Source organism: Mytilus edulis, chromosome 12 (assembly GCF_963676685.1).
Source record: "Mytilus edulis chromosome 12, xbMytEdul2.2, whole genome shotgun sequence".
NCBI classification, from domain to species: domain Eukaryota; kingdom Metazoa; phylum Mollusca; class Bivalvia; order Mytilida; family Mytilidae; genus Mytilus; species Mytilus edulis.
Window position 1 is genome coordinate 50938097 of NC_092355.1, and position 25597 is coordinate 50963693.

General features: G+C 32.9%; 1 protein-coding gene across 1 annotated transcript; it reads left to right on the forward strand.

The window, feature by feature from the left end:
• Nucleotides 1-3046: 3046 nt before the first annotated feature.
• Nucleotides 3047-19203, forward strand: LOC139498737 (uncharacterized). The gene is made up of 9 exons (XM_071287273.1): nt 3047-3149; nt 7164-7302; nt 7723-7878; nt 10088-10304; nt 12463-12661; nt 13250-13325; nt 13912-14863; nt 15580-15659; nt 18659-19203. The coding sequence occupies exons 1-9, from the start codon at nt 3105-3107 to the stop codon at nt 18871-18873; spliced, it is 2079 nt and encodes a 692-aa protein (XP_071143374.1). The 5' UTR covers nt 3047-3104; the 3' UTR covers nt 18874-19203.
• The last annotated feature ends 6394 nt before the right edge of the window (nt 19204-25597 follow it).

Genomic DNA, 25597 nt, shown 5'->3' on the forward strand with positions numbered 1-25597 from the left:
GGGTTGTAGGTCCGTGTTTTTTCTTCATATACTTATACTTTATGTAGTCCTATGTAAACTAAATGGATACATCGCAGAAAAATCAAGGTTATCATTCTGTTCATTTAAAGTCTACGTCGTCGGCTTCACGCGGAAGCGCAGATGATGATGATATGTAGACCCGCAGACATGTGTCATCTGAAATTGAGCGATAGCTTCTATAGGTGACGTAGTAATATTACCAACAACTAAACCACCCTCAGGCACTTGTTTCTATCCATGGGAAGGTCGACTATTAGATTTTAGCAAGAGAAATTTATGTATTACTGAAAAATTATTACACCAGGGTTTTCGATATCACAAACTGGTCAAAACATTTACTAACTTTTATCACCGGTATAAGGAAATAATTCGTAAATATAACTCAACATGCAGACATCTTATACGTTCAGGTATTTCCCATCCAATTTTTTATGGAAATATTCTTTATAAAGCACAAAAATGTCAGTATTCTCCTCAGAAACTAACAAAACCTTTAAATGGACTTATTAAAAAGGGATATAGTTACGATACTGTTGTCAGGTCATTAAAGATTGCATATTTTGGCTTTAATATTGATTCGCTTATAGGGTCGTTGCATCGGAACTAAACACATTTATTTCTAAAAAAACAGTTGTTGGCATGACACGGGTTATGTTCTTCTCATATATTTTATGATAGTATGATACTAAACCCCTAACGGGAGGGATTGTGCCTGATATTCATATGATGAAGACATAATCTTTCAATCAGTTTAATCGAGGTCTGGAGCTGGCATGTCAGTTAACTGCTAGTAGTCTGTTGCTATTTATGTATTATTGTCATTTTATTTATTTTCTTTTGTTACATCTTTTGACATCGGACTCGGACTTCTCTTGAACTGAATTTTAATTTGCGTATTGTTATGCGTTTACTTTTCTACATTGGCTAGAGGTATGGGGAGGGTTGAGACATCATAAACATGTTTAACCCCGCCGCAATTTTGCGCCTGTCCCAAGTCAGGAGCCTCTGGCCTTTGTTAGTCTTGTATGATTTTTAATTTTAGTTTCTTGTGTATAATTCGGAGTTTAGTATGACGTCCATTATCACTGTACTAGTATGCATATTTTTAGGGGCCAGCTGAAGGACACCTACGGGTGCGGGAATTCTCGCTACATTGAAGACCCATTGGTGGCCTTCGGCTGTTGTCTGCTTTATGGTCGGGTGGTTGTCGCTTTGACACATTCACCATTTCCTTTCTCAATTTAATCAATACCCATGGATAGATCAAATGTGCACCATACCCAAAATGATAAAATCTAAAACCCAGATGATTTATCTACTTGATGATTATTAAAATATTAGAAAAATGTTGTTCGGTCATCTTCGTTTAGTTATTCTATAAATATCTTAAATGTATTTCAAGTTGTAATCATCTAGGTCTATTCATACTTAATTTTTCCTAGGTGCACAGTTGTGTCTGTACTTAGAGTGATATTTGTGGTGTAAATACGGCTCTATTTGCCAATAGGTCAAAGTGAACATAAGGGTATTAGTAAATAGGGGTGAACTCATGATTCAATACCAATGTGATTTAATGTCAACCAAGCTTAAGAACATAAATGAGACAGGCTCCTTTATGCCCCACCTTCGATAGTAGAGGGGCATTATATTATTGGTCTGTGCTTCCGTTCGTCCGTTCGTTCGTTCGTTTGTCCGTTCGTTCGTCCTTGCGTCCGTTCGTCTCACTTCAGGTTAAAGTTTTTGGTCAAGGTAGTTTTGATGAAGTCCAATCAACTTGAAACTTAGTACACTTGTTGCTTATGATATGATCTTCTTTTTGCCCCAATTTCATGGTCCACTGAACATAGAAAATGAAAGTGGGAGTTTCAGGTTAAAGTTTTTGGTCAAGGTAGTTTTTGATGAAGCTGAGGTCCAATCAACTTGAAACTTAGTACACTTGTTGCTTATGATATGATCTTTCTAATTTTAAAGCCAAGTTAGACTTTTGATCCCAATTTCAAGGTCCACTGCACATAGAAAATGAAAGTGGGAGTTTCAGGTTGAAGTTTTTGGTCAAGTTAGTTTTTGATGAAGTTGAAGACCAAACAACTTGAAACTTAGTAAACATGTTCCCTATATGGTATGATCTTTCTAATTTTAATGCCAAATTAGATTTTTTACCCAATTTCACGGTCCATTGAACATGGAAAATGATAGTGCGAGTGGGGCATCCGTGTACTTAGGACACATTCTTGTTATCTTATAGTTATAAAAAATATATATAAAAAATGTAAAAGTTAAAACTTAAAAAATTGTAAATTTCATAAATAAATAAAAGAAAAAAAAAATGAAATTTACTTAAAACGACCTCATACAGGCATGCGCCGGAAAGTAATCCTAAAAAAATTGATGGTATATATTCCGTAACTAAAGAAGAAGACTGTAATTAACTACATTTGTACTGTATGATACAATGCCTATAACTTGTTTTAACTTTTTTATTGAATTTGTCACAAACTCATTTAGCACGGTAACAATCAGACTGACTATCATAACAATCAGATTGACTGTCATAACAATCAGATTCACGGCCGGGCCAACATCACACGAACAGTCAGATTGGCACCTGTAAGGCAGCAACCATTTGATTTTCTGGGGGGAGGGGGGTATGGATTTTTTTCTTCCTAACAGACCTTTTATCGGTGAAAAACAATCTATTTTTTGGGCGACAAGTCGAAAACATTTGTTCTTTTAATCGTAGCATAACATATGGTGGCAGCTGAAGGTGAAACAAACATTTTTTTTTCTCAGGGTCAAAAACAAATTATTTTTTTCTCCAAAAACTGGAAACAAACTTTTTTTTCCAAAAAAAAATTCCATAATCCCCCCCCCCCCCCGAAAATCAAATGGTTGCTGCCTTACAACCACACTTGTAAGAATCAGATCATATGGACACCTGGAACACATAATGTAGACAAAACCGGGAAATGCAAGACAAACCCGGGACTCGTTCACATGTTTTGTACTTTTACTGATTTCAATTTACCGAAGGAACCAGTTTACGAATTTCCCGCGGAAAACATAAACGTAAACAAATCCAAACAATGCCACAAGTTAAAAGCAAATTTATTGTATCATTTACGTCACAGGTGAGAAACTTATTACACGCATATTATCATTACTCCTTAATACGTGATGTTCCGCACGATTTGGCAATTGCAAATGTAACGGGAAACCATTTATTTCCGTTGAAAAGTGCAAATGAGACATATCGTCGTGTCATATGTTTTCGGGTACAAGTACTATAGTCAAATCGGCACTCGGTCAATTCGGCACCCATAGAAAAAGTCAAATCGGCACTTGGTTAAATCGGCATCTAGTCAAATCGGCACCTATTCATTTCATGAAGAATTTGATTTATATTTGGTAGTGATAGTTTACAAACCGTTTGACTTTATAATTTTTGCATTGCTCTTCAAATCCAAGGAAACTGGTACCAACCCAAGGTTAAAAATATCAAAAGGTCCCCGCCCAGTTACACGTTACACATGTATCTCGGCCAATAACACACTCGGCCAATAACTTAATGGGCCTCACAAAATGATAATTCAAACTTGCTCATGTTACTTGAACTGATAGGTAATATGATACAATTGTTGAATTAGAAACGATTTAAAGACATATGTACAGTGGAGTCCCTGGTGATGATGTACATTACCTGATTTCATCATATCACCACAGTAACACAAATAAAATAGTTCTTATTATTGTTTGAGCCTTCCCAAGGGATAGAAAAGAATAAATTGATAAGTTCAAAGTAAAATCACAAAAATACTGAACTTAGAGGAAAATCAATTTGGAAAGTCCATAATCACATGGCAAAATCAAATAACAAAACGCATCAAAAACGAATGGACAAGAACTGTCATATTCCTGACTTGGTACAGGCATTTTCAAATGTAGAAAATGGTGGATAAAACTTGGTTCTATAGCGCTAACCCTCTCACTTTAATGACAGTCTCATCAAATTCCGTTATATTTACATTGATGCGTTAAATAAACAGACACAATAAATAAAATAGTCAAAATATGGGTACATCAGTCATTATCGTATAACAATTTTAAAAGGGACAATCTAACAGAACACAAAAACATCCACTATCTACGAACGCATTCATTGATTTGAGTGTCTGACGTCAGAAAATTTTATACGTCACATAAATTTGTCGTTCAATGTGCATACAAACAATTTTAAAATCTACACATGTAGTAACATAGGCAATGTTAGCATACAGGGTTAAAAAATCAAAAGTATGTAAGAATAAATTTCAGAAATAGACCGAGATTTAAACTAGTCCAAAAGTTACATATAGAATTTATAAGAATCCACAAATAGTTAATTCCACTACGAGATTGAATGATTTTGACGTTTGTGGTTCAACGTATATTGTAATTCATAATAGAAATATATCATAATGACATATAATAGAACAATATCATACTGACAGGGTCTTTTAAAGTACAGTCACGTTATAAGAACAAAAGAAATACAAAAAGTCACATATACAAAACAAACCACCAAAATATGAAAGCCAATACAAACACATTGACGAGATGTATTATATACTGATATAAGTACCGAGCCACGTCAAACAGATATCTCATAAAACCATTCAACAGTAAAAGTAATATTAATAATAGAACAAAGACAAATGAAAGAACTATAAAACACATTGTTAAGATGATAAACAACATCAGTACGCAGAATCTATACATCAAGACCATTGTGTATTATTTGAGAAGTTGATACGGAATATTTATCAACAAGGTCTTGGTACCTTCCGATGAACTTTTTTAGAAAAAGGACGAGACATTCTTTGTCATGGTTCATCAACTTTCTACTCAGACACTGATGACGTTTTACAAAGTCTGAGTAGGAGCTGCAAGCTGTTGAATATCGAATAATTTGGGAAATATATATCCCATAGGCAGGTGAAGTTGGTATATTGCTACTAAGGTGGGGGAAATTCAAGAGTTAGTTAATTACTGAAATCCCGTGATTTACCATATTTGGCCAATTTTCATTAAAAAAAAACCTACATCATCAGATAAAATTTGTTTTATTTAAGTCAAATGTATATCAGATTGAAATAAACTTTGCTCTGCATCCTTGGCAGTGTGTTTGGGGGGGGGGGGGGGGGGGAATCAACTTTATTGCGTATTATAATATTACACAAAATCTTGAGGGTGAAGCCAAACACCCAAGATTTTAAGAAATAAAAGTATGTTATGAATGTGTTCACAAAATATTATCCATTTTTTGTGTTTTATTAGTTGAATGCAGTAAATTTATAAGTCTTATGTGCGCCGATACACCAGACTGCACTGTACCTTATGTAAGATTGTGTTTGTGCAGACCATTTACATATACAAATGTATATAGGCCAGTACAAATACATTGTACCTTTGGGCACAATTGGAAATTATTTAAAAAGCTTTAACATGTTCAATGTAACACAATATTTCCTGTGAGACTAATTTAATAATGCATATTAAAAGACTGGAATTAAATAATCCACGAGTTGATTTAAATTCTTCATACTCTACATTGTATCAATACAATTAAAATACAAATGCAGATATGGAACTTCATTGGGAGACCATGATTTACCAATTTAGTGACTAAAATGAACATCTACAGGTTGCAAAGCACGGTCTTCTAAGACCATTATGCTTCGGAAATACTTCTGCCTATCAAATTACGAAATATTAGTGAACCATGAAAGATTGATGTCTATAAATAGTTTATAAGTAGATAGATTGAAACCAAAGAATAACAGTCTGCGCCGTTAGCCACCAGTTCGATGCCCAGACTACTTAATATTGATTCGGACTAGTGGAAATTTTCAAAATTTTATATAGTCATATAGGCACAAGTTTTGATATTTAGTTTCCGGACAAGTAGATGAAAAAGTTTTTGACACGGACTGGAATAATTTTAAGGCTGGTGTCTGTGTAATTACCCATGAACTGTTCAACCAACATTGACCAAAACTTTTCAAATTTTAATGTGTAACTGATGATGAAATGGAGGTCAATGCTATATTGATGATTTTCACTTTCTCTGTTCAGAAGTTGTGATTCTTGTAAGATTGCAAAATTGTGTTTCCAGTAGTGTCAATGTTGTAACTTATTAACCGTTTAACCAAACCTATTTAAATTTTAATGTGTTGTTACTGATGACAAAAATTGATCATGAGGTCAAGATCAATATTGAAGATTTTCACTTTCACTGTTCATATGGGAGTTATAATGGTCCTTGAAAATTTTAAAATAGTCTTTCCAGTCATGTTTGTGCTTTAACTTATGAACTGTTCAACCAAATCATTTTGAAATTTTAATTTGTTGTTACTGCTTACAAAATGGAGGTCAAATTTGATATTGATGAAAAAGTAAAATCACAAAAATACTGAACTCCAAGGAAAATTCAAAACAGAAAAGTCCCTAATCAAATGTCAAAATCAAAAGCTGGAACACATCAAACAAATGGATAACAACTGTCGTATGCATGACTTGGTACAGCCATTTTCTTATGTAGAAAATGGTGGATTAAACCTGGTTTTATAGCTTAGTAGCTAAACCTCTCAATTGAATGACAGTCACTTCAAATTCCATTATATTGACAACAATGAGTAAACAAAACTAGTTGACTTTAATAATACAACTCGGTAAAAATGTCAAAAATACATGTAGGGGTACATGTCAACACAGTGTTATAATCTTAATCACAAAAATATATAAACCCAAACAAATATGTAACAAAGAAGATTGAAAAGGCATATATACAAAGAACATTAGCAAAAGTTAAGACTCAAATGTTCAGGAGTTATGGTCCATGTGATATTGAAAAATGCCAAAACACAAATTAATGCTTAAAAATCCGGTTTGCTGTCCCTCTTTCAAACTCTTGAGAGCCTATAGTGTAGATATAGGGCCAGGGTTTTTTAATTTGTTGGTTTACAGACCCTTGGTTCAAATCAAGGTTCGTATCAATGTCACAAAGTCCTATTAAATTTCTCCTGTTACATTTATGTGTGTAATATTGGCAACTGGATGCAAGCTGTGACATTAACATTACACTCTAATTTCATTTATTTTAATAGGATGAACACTATAAGGCTGCCAATCTTATTACATCTGATGGTTTCAAGAAGTGGTTATCCCATCCAAAGGAGAGATCAGGAGAGATTTCAGTAACTCTGCAATTAGAAAGAGAATGTTCCATATCCTATATAGATATTGGTTTGTATTAGATAATTTAGTAAATATAAAGTATGTGTACTGGCCAATTCAAACACTAAGGGGATTAGATATTTTGCTTTATTTGACATATGTTTTGTTTTCAAATATTTATTTTGGAAGCATTATATATATATATCCATCATGACTGTGACTGAATGATCTATATAAAAAATAGGATGCTAAATTATTTTTTTTTTCTTTAATTTTTCCATATTTTACCTGGAGCCAATTCCTAAAGTGCTCAATACAAAATGTTAAATAAAATAGTTAAGATCAGGTGATAGCACAATCATTATATTATTTATTTCAGTCTAAATATAAGAGTTCATTCATTTCAGGTGTCAAAATCCATCTAACTGTACATAGTAGTCTTACCTTGTCAAATACAGATTATTGCATCTTTATTAATCTACATTTAAGGTACTCATTGGTGTGCAAATATAGAAATTCAGGTTGGAAGATCAGACTGGCCACAGGGTGTAGACTATGAAACATTGGCCCCTACCTGTATAATGATGACACCCATTGATTGTAATCTAGCAAGGAACTGTACCAGCACTAGAATGTTCTCATCAAGTAAGATTTCAACTGTTCCCTTGTATTTGGAATTTAAACTTAAAACTGAGCTAATTTTGGGTATACAGTCCATATCATTGATCAGCCCTCAATTTAGCCTTCTGAAATGGTTGCCAGGGCGACTGTTAAAGGGGATTGGCGACAAAACATTCATAACTGGTTGCCATTTGGGCAATTAGAAAATTGAAGACCTGGCGACAGTAAATTTGCAGAAATTTTGCCCTGATCCGAGTCAGGTTTTAAAAAATCGTCTGAGCACTTGACAGTAACACAAATTTATATTGTTTTTCGAGTGCCTTTTAGATTTTTAAGCTTAATCTTGTCAGAGCTTTATTACATCAGGTAATTGTAGGTCACTTTTAAGAAAATGGCCCAGATCTATCTGTCTTCCCTATATTTTGGCATTCGGTCACAACTGCCGTTAGAAAGAAAACCATTGTCATTTATAGCTTGTGTTTATTGAAAGCACATGGTCGAGCCTGATTCTCGATTTCGTCAATAAGTAGATGAAACAAGGTCGGCGACAATTTTGTAACTTGTTCTCATCGATTCAATAAAATACCAGCTACAATTTCGTAAACGATTTCAGATGTTCATGTTGACTGATGGGGCAATCACCAGTGCTTTTGCACAAGTCTGTTGCAAATTTTATAAGACTGGGGCTTCGGACTACCGCTAAAGGTCGCAGATTGTCTTAAAACATGTGCAATGTAATAAAATTAAATAAATCATGTGGTTATGTTACAGTTAATTTATACAAACTATTTTTTACCATCGACAGCATAAAAACACAGAACAAAAACTTACTACTTTTATTTTACAAGGGTTTTTTAGCTAGACAAAAAATGTAGGCAACCGAAATTATTTCCTGGCAACTGAAATTTCAAGTTGGCCAATAAATTTTCATGTTCTGGTGGCCAATTGGCAAGTTCATTTCAGAAGCTACTTTGAGGGCTGTTAAGGTAGATACATGGTATACCGCCATCTTGGAATGTACAATCACAGTAAAAAGTCGGTCTAGTTATTTGCCTAAATCTGCAAATTTGGAGACAGATTTGCAATTTAAAGGTTAGACTGTTTAATGATTTAAAGAAAACTTAGTAATTTTTTGTATAATTAAAAATATTTAAACAAATATAATTTTTTTTGTTTTTAGAATCATTTTTTTTCAAATGGGCCATTTAAGGGAAGATAACTCTTTTAGTAGAAAATTTATACTGGACTGATAGGGAATTTTTTTCTTTTTACTTTTAGCAAGAAAACAAGTTCGGTGACACCATTTTTTCTTTTTATTTTCTTAAAATATATTACAAAAACCATCTTTTCCCAATTTATTTCAAAATTCTATCTCATAGAATTTTTTTTATGCACACAAATGTGTTTTTTCATGAACAATCTAACCAAATTTAGGCAATTTTCAACGACATATAGCTTGAAAAATAGCACGGTGACCCATACTTTTTATTATATTTTTGAAAAGAGCATAGTAAAATCTTCATTCTGGCTAAGTATAAGAAAATTCTGTCTCAAAAAATATTTACTTATGATCTACCTTAATGGTTACTTTTCACAGTGAACATGGTGAATATTGATGATTCTGACATTCTGAAATATCCCTGTATTTTCCTTTAATAATATATGATAGGTCCTGCTGCAACACCTTGCTAGTTGTAAGATATGTCTTGAGTAAACCATACTACTAAAACTTAGCGATGACATAGAATATCGTGAAATCGCTCAACTTCTAAATGTTTATTAGAAAAGTTAACTTACTCTCTAACTCTTAAAAATTTACAAAAACACATGAACGACAAGGTAATTGATTATGTACACCTCATCTTTGTTTTATTAATCGTAGTAAATGCTGGAGATAATTTACTGAATTTTAGAGTACATTGTATTAGATAATGTATTTGTCTCTAAAAGAGGAATACATAAAGATCTGTTATCTTTATCACACTGAAGGCAGTACAATATATTAATATCTCAATGCGTTAAACTTACAGACGTTTAAGTGTTCAAATGCCAAAGAGATGACTAATTTCTTAGTGGAATTTTTTTTTCACACAAAGAAATACAAAGAGAGAAATGGGCTTGAATATTAGAATTATTTTGAAAATAAAATCTTTTTGTTTAGTTAATTAGATTGTACTAAATACAGATTGCCTCTTTTATCTCAATAATTGTCATAAATTTCTGTCGTCTGCAGAGGATTTCAAAGACCATGTTGCATCAAAGACTTGGGACAGAATAAGAATCATTTGTCGACAACCATTGAAGAAGGATGTACAATTTGGGTTGTCTTTCCTTCGTATTAAAACAATGGACAATATCACCCCTAGTAAAGATCTGTCTTCAGTTTCCACAAACCAGCAAAAGACAATACGATCCATACAGAAACATTTCTTTGGGAAGACAAAATCATGGTAAGTTAGCTAAAATTGTCATCTTTTCAATTCACAAATTATTTTACGTTATCGATAACATGTTTGAATTATCTCATAAAATGTCATTAAAATGGATGCAAATAAAAAAATAAAAAAGGGAATTCAATTCATTTGTCATGATTTTTTTTCTTAATGAAGATTATAGGACCATATGGTTTATCTCAATTATGAAACAGTTTTTACAAATATGAAACAAATATCTTTTGTTTAATTCAACATTTTTCAACTAAGATGTATAAAGGGAGATAACTCAGAAATTTTATACTTTGAATGTACAGACAATTTAAGCTTTTAAATTTAAATGTTTTGTAGCAAGGAAAACTTTGCTAAAAGTACAATTCATGAGATGTCTTCTCTTATTTTATTAAAGTACTATTGTTTAGTTTTTATACGCCCGTCAAAATTTTGATGGGACGTATTATGGTATACAAATGTCCAGTGTCCGTCCGTCTGTCTGTCCGTCCGGCGTAAACATGTCGCACCATAACTTGAGAACGACTTATCCAAATTTCATGAAACTTAAGATAGTTGTTTCTTATGATGGTCAAATGATCTGTATACTTTTTGGTGAAAATAAGATTCAAACTTTTTGAGTTACGGCACTTTGTAACTAAAACAGGGGTGTGTTTTTTTCACATGTCGCACCGTATCTCAAAAACGAATCTTGATTATGGCTTAAAACTTTAAACACTTCTTAGTTATATTAATCTTAATATCTGTATACTTTTTGGTGATGATTCAAAATTTTATTTTTTAGTTATTGAGTATTTTGTAAAAAAGGGGGAGGTTTTTTTTACATGTCGCACCATATCTCAAAAACGATTTATGATTATTGCTTAAAACTTTACACACTTCTTTGTTATATTAATCTAAAGATCTGTATACTTTTTGGTGATGATTCAAAATTTCATTTTTGAGTTATTGAGTATTTTGTAAAAAAGGGGGAGGTTTTTTTTACATGTTGTACCTTATCTCAAAAACATTTATGATTATTGCTTAAAACTTTACACACTTCTTTGTTATATTAATCTAAAGATCTGTATACTTTTTGGTGATGATTCAAAATTTTATTTTGGAGTTATTGAGTATTTTGTTAAACAGGGGAGGTTTTTTTTTTTACATCAATGTCGCGCCGTATCTCAAAAATAATTTATGATTATTGCTTAAAACTTTACACACTTCTTTGTTATATTAATCTAAAGATCTGTATACTTTTTGGTTTTGATTCAAAATTTTATTTTAGTGAAATTTAGTTTTTTGTAAAAAAGAAAAACAGGGTTGGGGGTTTCACATGTCCCGCTGTGTCTCAAAAACAATATATGGTTTTGCTTAAAACTTTCTCCGAAACTATTTATGATTATTGCATAAAACTTCCACAAAAGACGTCAGGCGTATCATGCGCTCATGGCGCAGCTGTTTATTTTTGTATAATATATTTTTTTTTAATTCAAGATTTTTTTCAACTTAGCCATATAAGGGGAGACAACTCCCAAATTTTATACTGGAATGTACTGAAAATTTACTTATATAAATTTTTGTGTTTTGTAGCAAGGAAAACTTTTCTGAAAGAACAATATATGAGATATCCTCTTTCATTTTATTAAAGGACTATAATTTAGTTTTGTTTGTATCCCCTCAAAATCAGTTTCTCATGTTCATTTGTTAGTAGGTTTGTATATTATACATGACACCTGACAATTTTGCCCCACTTGAAGCTTGAAGCTACATAACCAATATTTTTTTATATTAATTTTGGAAAAAAGCATGATCTAAACTAATTTTCACCACTAACAAAAAATTCTATCATTTTAGATGCACACCACCCATGTATGTTTTATAAAAAATAAAAATTTGAAATGGATATTATTAGCCTTAGTTTTAAGAACATTGGTTGATCAATTTGCAATAAAAAAAGAAGGATATATACAACAGGGAGCTATGCACTGGAAGTAAAATGACGAGAGACCGTGTAACAATATTTGTTAAAAATGTTAATGTTTGAAAAGCACAATATTAAGCAGTATATCGGAATTTCTGGCAAAGCCTATTTTTTTTTCTTTCACCGGTTTTTATGTTTATTTTTTGTGTGCAGTTCAGCTCCCAATGGTATTTTGTAATAGCCAATGTTGTTTTTTAGTGAGACCCCTACAAATGAGGTGAAAACAAAATTACTGAAAATGGCTGGCTCATCTGAAAATGGCACAGAGATGGAAGGTGCCATGTCACGTACAGCCAAACTAGTGTTAGCAGCTTCAGCAGGAAGTAAACTAAGGGAAGTAACTCCAAATAAGACGCCTTTCTACTCTGATACATTAGCACAGAAATATGGACCAGAGGTAACTGTTCTTTTCTTTTCAATTGAAGTAAAAATGAGTTAAAAAATGTGGTATGATTGCAAATGAAACTACTATCCATTAAGATGTGTCACTAAATTAGCAAGTTTGCCATAATGTTCTGCTTATATTGTCGTAGATAAAGTTCAGCTTTTAACTTAGTATACCCCGCTCTTAATGTTTACCTCTGAAATATTATATTATAGTATTTGTCATATAATCAGCTTTCTGTTATTTGATATCAAGCTTCATGTAAGCATTTAATGTTTCTTTTCAAAGTAAGTTGGCAGCTTGCATATATTGTATTAGATAAAGTTTGACACAGACATTGATTCACATCTTACCATATACCATAGACAAAATAAACAGGATTATTTACCAGCGAAAATTTTCAAGTTAAAAGATATTCTTATGAAATTCTTCTTTTCTTTCATAACATGTTTTGCAATAAAGATTATATTATCATAACTTGAAACATTTTTTTTAAAAGTTTGAATGTAAACGGTATTTTCTGAAATTATGAGATTAAGTTTATAATGCATTTTTTATCATACAATCAGACACATTTACACATTTGTTTTATATTTACAGTTCAGTGAGGAAGTGGACAACTTTTTAAATGGTTTGCAAATAAAAGAAGAAGAACTTGACAAAGTTACAATTGCTGGTATGTATAAAATAACTATCCCTCCTTTTTAAGAAGAGAATTTAGTGAAAGATATATATATATAATAAACATATATGATAAAATTGAGAATGGAAATGGGGAATATGATAAAGAGACAACAACCCGAAAACATAGAGCAGACAACAGCTGAAGGCCACCAATGTGTCTTCCAATGCAGCGAGAAAATCCTGCAATCAGAGGAGTCCTTCAGCTGGCCCCTAAACAAATATGTATACTAGATCAGTGATAATGGACGTCATATTAACTTCGAATTATACACAAAAAACTAAAATTAAAAATCATACAAGATACAGTCTGGGGCATTACTTGAACAAATAATTTAAAAATTACCTATACATGTAGCTATATAAAATAAGTAATGTCGAAAACAAGGCTATTTTTAAACATTACTGATATAATTAACTTTTCTAAATAATTTGTTGATAGACATCAGTTTATACAGATTGTACAAGCTTTAACAAATTTGTATAACAGTGAGTATAAATATACTTCTTAAAATTTGTTTGACTATAACTAAACATTTACACAGCGAAGTATATATTATACTATTGATATTTTTTTTCAGATTTAAGACATAAATTGGAAAGGCAGAAAAAGAGAAAACTTGACAAAGATGAAAGAAAAACTTTTGCTGAAATGGCTCAAAATTATATCTGTAAACTGTTTGGTGAAAGTGATGATGAGAAAAAAGAGAATTCTGGGAAATCTAGGGAGGGAATTGAAAATATCAAAAAAGAAAGTAACTCTTCACAAAAGAAAATTGTGAATTCTAAAAAAGTGAAATGTGGAAAAACTGAGAAAATTTGTTATGGCAAAGAATCGAATTCAGGGATAGAGGACAAGCTTAACTCCCCTGACAGACTTATCTCCCCTGTCAGACTAAATACTAGTGTAGATGGGGAAGAAAAATATGGAAACTTTCATCTTAAAAATGACTTTGCATCTCCTAAATCGACACCAGCAGATGAACAGAAAAAGTCTGATATTGCAAATCAACTGAAACAAATAAGACAAAATGCTCATAAAAATTATACATCAAATGTAGATAAAATACAGTCACCTGAAAATTCTACCTCCACAGGAACTAATTATTCTAGTCATGAAGAATGTTTGTCAGAATCAGGTTCAAACAACAAGTATGAGAATTTTGCTAAAAAAATGATGTTAGACAATGAAATGTATAAAAATATGTCATATCTTGAGAGAAAAGCATTTGCATTTACAAATCCCTACAAGGCAAATAAAAACAGCAACAGCATGAGTTTTGGACCTAGTAAATCTGACAGTGGGTACGATGATGAGTCACCAGTGAAGAATTCCATCTCATCGCCTAGTACTAATGATCAGTGGTTATCCAAAGTTAATCCTTCTAGAAACGATGTAATGATTTCACCTCCTACAAGAGGTAAAAGGAAGAGAGGTCCAAATGCAGCTATTGGAGGGAGGGCCTCCAAAGTTTCAAAGAACTCTGATGGGGAGATTGAATATCTATCAAAATCTGGGACGCCTAAAAGAGGGTAATTAAAAGATACTGTGAATTCAGAAATTACTGCAATGTTTTGAAAAATGCGACAGGGTTATAATGGCAATAGTTTAAACTCACATTTTGAAATTTGTTATATGAAATAAAACAGGATTTTTCTCAATATCGCAACAATTAAAATTGCACATTAGTCTAAAATGACAAAATTGTAATAATGAATGCAAGCAATAGTTTCTTAATTGACAATAGTTGATATTACAAAACTAAAATTCATGTCAAACTGCTTGAAAGAAATTATTCCTCAATTTAGATAGATTTTGGTTCTGTGGTCAAAATATTTGTAATGAAAATCGGTGTATAATTGAATAACTAGAAAAGATGAATAGGTTATGTTTATGGGATATTCGAATTTAAGCCTTTATATTAATGACTTTCGATACTAACTCCATCTTGATAAGTAAAGCAGGCATACTTTTATTGTAAAAAAAGAATACATATATACAGTACTAACTGTAAAAAGATTATATAGATATAGGAAGATGTGGTGTGAGTGCCAATGAGACAACTCTCCATCCAAATAACAATTTATAAAAGTAAACCATTATAGTTCAATGTACGGCCTTCAACACGGAGCCTTGGCTCACACTGAACAACAAGCTATAAAGGGCCCCAAAATTACTAGTGTAAAACCATTGTAAGGGAAAACCAATGGTCTAATACATACATATAGTGTATCTTTATTTATTGTAGAAGAGGCAGAGGACGTGGGAATACAGTAGCTAGAAACGAAACTAGACCAACATCATTTGAACGATGTGAAAATTGTCAAGGTATGGTGAAAATCTAATAAAGAAAAATCAAAGGATAATAAAGAAAAGTAGTTATGCCCCTTTGATGTAAGAAGTTTTGCCTTAATATACTACTGTTGTCACAACTCCTCTGAAAACACACAACAGAATTTCATGAAACTTTGTAGATAAAAAATACATAATATGAAGATGAGCAGTGGCGGATCCAGAACTTTTTATAAGGGGGGGGGCCGCTCCAGTCATGCTTCAGTGATTCCCTATAAAACCAAATTTTTCCCACGAAAGGAGGGCCCAGGTGCCACCCCTTGGATTCGCCTATGATGAGCATAGCGACAAATATTTTTTATCAGTTGACTTTTGTAGGTGTTATACGAGTCTATAAACTTAGTAATTTGTTCAGATTTTGTTTATTCTATGACATTGTCAGGGCATGGTGTTTGTGAGCATGCTGACATAGGTTCTTTGGTTTTGAAAGCACATGCTTATAATCTGTATCATTTGTTCTCTCGTGGAGAGTTGACTCATTGGCAATTTTACCAAATCATCTTTTTAGCTCACCTGACCCGAAGGGCCAAGTGAGCTTTCCCATCACTTTGCGTCCGGCATCTGTCGTCATCTGTCGTCGTTAACTTTTAAAAAAATCTTCTCTTCTGAAACTTCTATGCCAAATTAAACCAAACTTGGCCTTAATCATCATTGGTGTATCTAGTATAAAAAATGTGTCCGGTGACCCGGCCATCAACCACAAATAGAACATAGGGGTAAAATCCAGTTTTTGGCTTTTAACTCAAAAACCAAAGCACTTAGAGCAAATCTGACATGGGGGTAAAATTGTTTATCATGTCAAGATCTATCTACCCCTAAAATTTTCAGATAAATTGGACAACCCGTTGTTGGGGTTCTGTCCCTGAATTGGTAATTTTAAGGAAATTTTGCTGTTTTTGGTTATTATCTTGAATATTATTATAGATAGAGATAAACTGTAAACAGCAATAATGTTCAGCAAAGTAAGATTTACAAATAAGTCAACATGACTGAAATGGGCAGTTGACCTCTTTAGGAGTTATTGCCCTTTATAGTCAATTCTTAACCATTTTTCGTAATTCTTAGTTACCTTTTATACTGTACAATCTTCTCCTTTGAAACTACTGGGCTAAATTAATCCAAACTTGGCCACAATCATCTTTTGGGTAACTAGTTTGAAAAATGTGTCCGGTGACCCGGCCATCTAACCAAGATGGCCGCGAAGGCTAAAAATAGAACATAGGAGTGAAATCCAGTTTTTGGCTTATAATTCAAAAACCAAAGCAATAAGAGCAAATCTGACATGGGGGTAAAATTGTTTATCAGGTCAAGATCTATCTGCCCTTAAATTTTCAGATGAATCTGACAACCCCTTGTTGGGGTGCTGCCCCTGAATTGGTAATTTTAAGGAAATTTTGCTGTTTTTGGTTATTATCTTGAATATTATTATAGATAGAGATATACTGTAAACAGCAATAATGTTCAACAGAGTAAGATTTACAAATAAGTCAACATGACCGAAATGGTCAATTGACCCCCTAAGCATTTCTAAGGAGTAATTGTCCTTTATAGTCAATTTTTAACAATTTTGATAAAATTTGTAAATTTTTACCAACATTTTCCACTGAAACTACTGGGCCGAGTTCATTATAGATAGAGATAATTGTAAGCAGCAAGAATGTTCAGTAAAGTAAGATGTACAAACACATCACCATCACTAAAAAACAATTTTGTCATGAATCCATCTGCTTCCTTTGTTTAATATTCACATAGACCAAGGTGAGCGACACAGGCTCTTTAGAGCCTCTAGTTTTATGATACACTGCAGTTGGACATCAATACTATTTATAGGTCTTCCCTCAGTCTGTAACACAATAACAAGACCCACCCCTCTGCCATGCTGTTCACCCTTTTATTTCAATACAATGTTTTTAGACCAGCTTCTATAAAAGGCCCTGATATGAAAAATATGATACAATTCAATTGAGGAAACTAATGGCCTAATTTAAAAAGTTCCTTTCATGCAATGGAAATATAAGTAATATTATGAGCCATTGTTTGGAATTAGTATAAGATGTTTATTTCAAGAAAGGAAACAGTTCAAGATTATTAAATCAGCTAAGTTCAGACTGCTGATGAAATTTTCATGTGTGATTGTATGGGACACTAGAAGTGTCTTTTTTTAAATAACAAGCTTGCAAGCACTTGTAAAGAAATTTAATTGGTAAGAAAACATGTAGAAATATAAAAACACAAATGAAATTCCTAGTTATAACAAAAAAATATTCATTGATCAAATATTAAAAAAAAAATAATTAAAAAAAACCATGATGTTATACATTTAATGTAAATTCAGATATTATTACAATTATTTTGATTTTTTAAGAATAAACAAAGATGTGATTAATAATCGTGATTTTAGGAAAAGTTTCATATACAAATTTGTAATATATATCAGAATGCATGTTCTTGTTATTGCGATACCCAAGGAGTCAGGTTATTCGCATTAATAAAAACCTCACATTAATTTTTGAATTTTCTATAATAATGGGTTTCTAAGAAGAAATGCAAAAGTATATGTAATGAGGGGGGATAGGACCTTTATCGAACTCCGGGATCAGGTGTTTTAACCTAGGGATTTCGGGATTGACCCTTTCAGGATCTTGGAAGTCTTTTTTTTTTTCGAATTTCGGGATGTCTGGATATTAATTTATTTAAAATTGGGACCTCATGTTTTTAAGCCTGGGATTTCCAGATCAGACCACTCCTTCTCGCTCTCTGTAATTCAGTGAGACCGCAATCCTTCATTCAAATAGCAAACAAGACATCAGAAGGTACTATATTAATGACCTTCAACCAGGACAGATACATTTCTTGAAATATTCATTCAGAATATTTAAAGGTTATCATTTATGGACATGAGAGTACATTTTAAACACTGTCAGAGAAAAATATTGTCTTTGACAATTGATTATATATTTGTGTTTTATTTCTAGAAACCTTTCCTCCAGGACAGATGAAAAACCATATAATGACATGTACCAATGGCAGATCAGTTTCACCAGATGTCATAGAAGTGGGAGTGTCAGGCCCTGCAGCAGTCGACAGTTTAAGGTCTCCAGAATACGTAGAATGTCCTATTTGTAGTCAGTTTTACAGTGCAGATGTAGTACAGTTTCATGCCAGTATATGTGGAGATATAGGATATTAAAGATTTAGTGCTATTTTAAATATTTTTAAAACTGTTTACTTGTATTTTTATAAAGCTTACCATGTTTCAATCATTGCTATATACAGTTAAATAGTACCTCCAGAGGAATTTAAAAGAAATCATTTCTGAAGCGTGTTGAGAGAACCACAGTGAAACATTATGATTGATAGGGATTTTGGGTCCTAACTTTCTGATTTATATGTAAATGAGTAATCAGTGTAAACAATGGTTAATTTGATAATGCAAATCTTGTTTTTAAGTCCTTTAAGAAGTATTCATTATGAAAATTGTCATTTTTGACCAGTAAAACAATAATTTATGACCATTTAAGTTACTGTGTATTTACTTCCTATTTCCTTGAGTGAGTGATGTTGCGGGTTCGGACCCCTACTGGGTCATACCAAAGACTGTAAAATTTGTTATTCCTGCTTCTCTGCTAAGCATGTGGCATTTAGGAGTAAAAGAAAAGACTAGGCTGCTTGGAAGTCTGATTAAGTGTGTGGGTCAGGCAATATGTTTTCCTGTGAACTGTAACCATGTCAACTATCAAGTTAAAAATCCAACTTAATGTGTAAGTCTTGTACAAAACTAGGTTTATGTTCATATCCCACTTACATGTTATCATCCTGAATATGCATTATCTTGGCCACTGGACATTAAACAGCCAACATCTATACAGTCTGCTTAATAACATACATATGTGTTTTTGTCGAGCCTGCAACTTTTGTTGCAGAAAGCTTGACATAGGGATAGTGATCCGGCGGCGGCGGTGTAAGGTCACTTCTTAAAAGCTATATATTTTAGAAGGTGGAAGACCTGGATGCTTCATATTTTGTATATAGATGCCTCATGTTACGAAGTTTCCGTCAGTCACATGTCCAATGTCCTTGACCTCATTTTCATGGTTCAGTGACCACTTGAAAAAAAAGTTCAGAATTTTTGTAACATTGAATTCTCTCTTATTATAAGTAATAGGATAACTATATTTGGTATGTGCGTACCTTGCAAGGTCCTCATGTCCGTCAGACAGTTTTCACTTGACCTCGACCTCATTTCATGGATCAGTGAACAAGGTTACGTTTTGGTCTATATCTCAGATACTATAAGCAATAGGGCTAGTATATTTGGTGTATGGAAGGACTGGAAGGTGTACATGTCCAACTGGCAGGTGTCATCTGACCTTGACCTCATTTTCAGGGTTCAGTGGTTATAGTTAAGTTTTTGTGTTTTGGTCTGTTTTTCTCATACTTTATGCAATAGGTCTACTATATTTGTCTTATGGAATGATTGTAAGGTGTACATGTCTAGCGGGCAGATGTCATCTGACCTTGACCTCATTTTCATGGTTCAGTGGTCAAAGTTAAGTTTTTTAGTTTTGATCTTTTTATCTAATATTATATGCCAAAGGTCAACTATATTTGGTGTATGGAAGTATATTATGATCTATATGTCAGTCCCGCAGGTTTTATTTGACCATGACCTCAATTGCACGGTTCATTGGACAGTGTTAAGTTTTTGTGTTTTGGTCTATTTTTCTTAAACTATAAGTAATAGGTCAACTATATTTGTTGTATGGAAGCATTGTTAGCTGTACATGTCTGCCTGGCATGGTTCATCTGACCTTGACCTCATTTTCATGGTTCATTGGTCTTTGTTTAACTATCTTGTTTAATGTTAAGTTTATGTGACAGTTGTAATAACGCTTTATACTTAGGACTATCAACATAATATCAATGATTAGTAAAGAAGGCGAGACATTTCAGTGTGTGCACTCTTGTTTACATTGAGGAACATATAAACATTGTGAATTGATGCCATGTAAATTGTTGACATTATCCAATCAAAGTGAACAATATGAATGATGTTCCATCAGAATTAATCATCTTATACATAAAATTGAGAATGGAAATGGGGAATGTGTCAAAGAGACAACAACCCGACCATAGAAAAAACAACAGCAGAAAGTCACCAACAGGTCTTCAATGTAGCATGTATGTTTTCAAGTAAATGTTTGCCTAAGAAGATTTGGTTAAATTGTCTTAGCAAAAGCAGAAGTATGGGGCAGGAAGTGGGAGAAAGGGGGAATAAAAAAATAGGAACAATTTTCTACTCAAAGTATGGGGAAGGGAAATGTGATTTGGGGAGGAAGCCCTGTTCACCCTTCTTTATAGGATTTTTATTAATATAAATTTATATAAGGAATCACTGTAAAAAAAAATGTCTATTCGAAATAACATAAACAATGTGGTGCACACTGAATAACCCGCCTAGCATGTTATTTTAAAGTGTGCACCACTTTTTAGCTCACCTGGCCCAAAGGGCCAAGTGAGCTTTTCTCAGCACTTGGCGTCCGGCGTCCGTCGTCCGTCGTCTGTCGTCCGTCGTCTGGCGTCGTTAACTTTTACAAAAATCTTCTCCTCTGAAACTACTGGGCCAAATTTAACCAAACTTGGCCACAATCATCATTGGGGTATCTAGTTTAAAAAATGTGTCTGGTGACCCGGTCAACCAACCAAGATGGCCGCCATGGCTAAAAATAGAACATAGGGGTAAAATGCAGTTTTTGGCTTATAACTCAAAAACCAAAGCATTTAGAGCAAATCTGACCTGGGGTAAAATTGTTCATCAGGTCAAGATCTATCTGCCCTGAAATTTTCAGATGAATCGGACAACCCGTTGTTGGGTTGCTGCCCCTGAATTGGTAATTTTAAGGAAATTTTACTGTTTTTGGTTATTATCTTGAATATTATTATAGATAGAGATAAACTGTAAACAGCAATAATGTTCAGCAAAGTAAGATTTACAAATAAGTCAACCTGACCCAAATGGTCAGTTGACCCCTTTAGGAGTTATTGCCCTTTATAGTCAATTTTTAACCATTTTTCATAAATCTAAGTAATCTTTTACAAAAATCTTCTCCTCTGAAACTACTGGGCCAAATTAATTCAAACTTCGCCACAATCATCTTTGGGGTATCTAGTTTAAAAAATGTGTGGCGTGACCCGGTCAACCAACCAAGATGGCCGCCACGGCTAAAAATAGAACATAGGGGTAAAATGCAGTTTTTGGCTTATAACTCAAAAACCAAAGCATTTAGAGCAAATCTGATGTGGGGTAAAAATGTTTATCAGGTCAAGATCTATCTGCCCTGAAATTTTCAGATGAATCGGTCAACCTGTTGTTGGGTTGCTGCCCCTGAATTGGTAATTTTGAGGAAATTTTGCCGTTTTTGGTTATTATCTTGAATATTATTATAGATAGAGATAAACTGTAAACAGCAATAATGTTCAGCAAAGTAAGATTTACAAATAAGTCAACATGACGGAAATGGTCAGTTGACCCCTTTAGGAGTTATTGCCCTTTATAGTCAATTTTTAACCATTTTTCGTAAATCTTAGTTATCTTTTACAAAAATCTTCTCCTCTGAAACTACTGGGCCAAATTAATTCAAACTTGGCCACAATCATCTTTGAGGTACCTTGTTTGAAAAATGTGTCCGATGACCTGGCCAACCAACCAAGATGGCCACCACGGCTAAAAATAGAACAGGGGTAAAATGTAGTTTTTTGCTTACAACTCTGAAACCAAATCATTTAGAGGAAATCTGACAAGGAGTTTAATTGTTAATCAAGTCAATATATATCTGCCCTGAAATATTAAAATGAATTGGACAACCTGTTGTTGGGTTGCTGCCCTCCAATTGGTAATTTTTAAAGAAATTTTGCTGTTTTTGGTTATTATCTTGAATACTATTATAGATAGCGATAAACTGTAAACAGCGATAATGTTCATCAAAGTAAGATCTACAAATAAGTCCACATGACCTAAATGGTCAATTGACCCCTTAAGGAGTTATTGCCCTTTATAGTCAATTTTTAACAATTTTCATTAATTTGGTAAATTTATGTAAATTTTTACCAAATATTTTTCTCTGTTACTAATGGGCAAAGTTCATTATAGATATAATTGTAAGAAGCAAGAATGTTCAGTAAAGTAAGAACTTCAAACACATCACCATCACCAAAATACAATTTTGTCATGAATCCATTTGTGTCCTTTGTTAAATATGCACATAGACCAAGGTGAGCGACACAGGCTCTTTAGAGCCTCTAGTTGTATGTTATTTCTAATAGACAGAAAAAAATTACAGTCATTTCTTATAATTTAATTCTAAATTCCATTTTTTACTGGAGTAAACCATGAAAAATCTTTGATGACATCAAGGTCACATGACAAAATTATGTCTATGAGCTGATAAACAAAACAACATCAGCCAATTAGAAAACGTGTTATATCCAAAATAAAATTATTCTTCATTAGTAGTTTAATTTGTTATGTCCAAATCACTATTACTAGTATATTAGCATTTTCAGTTTAAACAAAACATGTGACTGCCAATTAAATTTATTTGATAAAAATGGGCTCAAAAATATTATTTCCTTACATAGGTATTAAAACTAAAATTACTCCTGAGAAATGTCCATAAAAATCTCAGGCAAAATCACTTGCACTGCGGTGACCTGTTAACCTGAGCAATGGAAATGAATTCATTACTAAACAAGTTACATTTGAAAGTGATTGATACAATTTAAAATTAACTTTAAAATTGCAAAATAATAGTTAAAACATGTATTGATTTGGTTGTAATAGGTAATATTGATAAGTTGTAAATTGTTTTATAAAAATAGAATCACAGTATTTAAAGGTCAAACAGAATGTTGTGTCATTCTAAGTAACTTTCTCTCACAATTTGAACTATGTTTTTTAAATTCAAAAGTTGAAATAAAAAAAATCCAGTCATGTTATTATTAAATAAGTGCATAATAAAAGTTGCTATGCTGGATTTTTCACTGAACATTCAGTCCAGTAAAACAATAATGTTTTACTTGTAAACAAAATTTACTTATGTCAATACACATGCATACTAGTATTAAACTCAACAAAGGGAGGCGAAAGATATCAAAGAGATAATCAAACTCCTAAGTTGAAAATAAGGTGACAAAAGAATGGCAAAAGAGAAAAAGACAGTAACAAACAACAGTATACACAACACAATCTAGAAGACTAAAACTGAGCAATACAAATCCATATAAAACTGAACAACACAAATCCAACTAAAGACCAGGAAGGGTAAACAGATGCTTCATCATGTATGAAACCCAATGGGTTAAACATTCAAAAAACTATATTTTGGATACTAGTATAATTCTGTCGAATGATTTATTGGTCCATTTTGCTAGTTTTGATTGTCATCCCAGTGTCCTTTGTGAACACTTAGAACGCCAATCGATGTCCAATGGTGAACTTATGCAATGATTTATAATTCATGTATTTTATGTAAGAAGATATGTGGGGTTTTCTTTAATAAGACATTAACCCACGGCCAATACATATTATGACCCTGACACATTAAACATGCGCTTAATTATGTTGTTGAAGGCCGCATGAATTTTGGGGTTGCTAATTGATTTATCATTTTCTGGAAATGACGGCAGCAGTTGTATACTTTCATTCAATTTCTTTTGTTCATCTGTATGCTTCACTGTCTTGGTTACTATCTTTTACCGTGTCATTAAAATAAACTCCCATACTGTCCAATTAGTGTATGCTTGGTTATTTTTTTATTGAATAAACATCAGTTGTCTCATAGTCATATACTCCACATTACATAATAATTGATATATCCTCATGTACTTTCGTATTGAAGTTTGCTTGGTTAATTCTCCGTTGAATTATTCTCTGTTGTTGTCTAATAGCAAATACTTCATTACTGTGTCATTTACATATCCTCATTTACTGATGCATTGACATATACTCTTTAACTGTGGCATTGATGTACGCGCGGTTGTTTTTTCATTGAATTATCCCCAAAATAGTCTCGTATCCTAAACAAAGGGACTTTCTCATTTACATATACTTGTACTGCTCGGATATTTTGTCATTAAATACCACTCAGTTATCTTTTATACTCCGTGACTGTGTATTTGACATACTCCCGTGCTGTGACATATGTTTCCTCATTGTCTCATTGACGTATGCTCGATTGAATTTTAATTAAAGGTAACAGTAGTTTACCGTTGTTCAAAAGTCGTATATCGATTGAGAAAAAAAACCAAATCTGTTTTACACTCATACTCAGTTGCTCTCTCATAGACACTGCACATTACTGAGTCATCGACATGTACTTCCTTACTATCGTTTTGAAGTATAATCGCTTATTGGCACATTGCCGTATGCACGACTTTTCATTTTATTATACACAGTTGTTGTCTCGTACACATATGTATTGACGCATGCGCAATGGTTTGTTGTTGAATTATACTCAGTTGATATTGTATTGCCTTTTATGAAACTCGGAATGCAAGTCATAGTGATTGCTACGGGCTTGTTAAACTATTTGTGTGATGCTTTATATTCTAGTACAGGGTAAAACAATTGATACTTTTTATGCCCCACCTACGATAGAAGAGGGCATTATGTTTTCTGGTCTGTGCGTCCGTTCGTCCCGTTTCTGCTTTAAGTTTTTGGTCAAGGTAGTTTTTGATGAAGTTGAAGTCCAATCAACTTCAAACTTCGTACATATGTTCCCTGTGATATGATCTTTCTAAATTTAAATGCCAAATTAGATTTTTACTCCAATTTCACGGTCCACTGAACATAAAAAATGATAGTGCAAGTTTCAGGTTAAAGTTTTTGGTTAAGGTAGTTTTTGATGAAGTTGAAG

Excerpts from the sequence above, each read along its gene's own strand:
- LOC139498737 (XM_071287273.1), top strand. The coding sequence starts at position 3,105 with ATGCCACAAGTTAAAAGCAAATTTATTGTATCATTTACGTCACAG. Across the intron at positions 3,150-7,163 it reads TTGTATCATTTACGTCACAG|GATGAACACTATAAGGCTGC; the intron begins GTGAGAAACTTA and ends TTATTTTAATAG. Across the intron at positions 12,662-13,249 it reads CACAGAAATATGGACCAGAG|TTCAGTGAGGAAGTGGACAA; the intron begins GTAACTGTTCTT and ends TTATATTTACAG.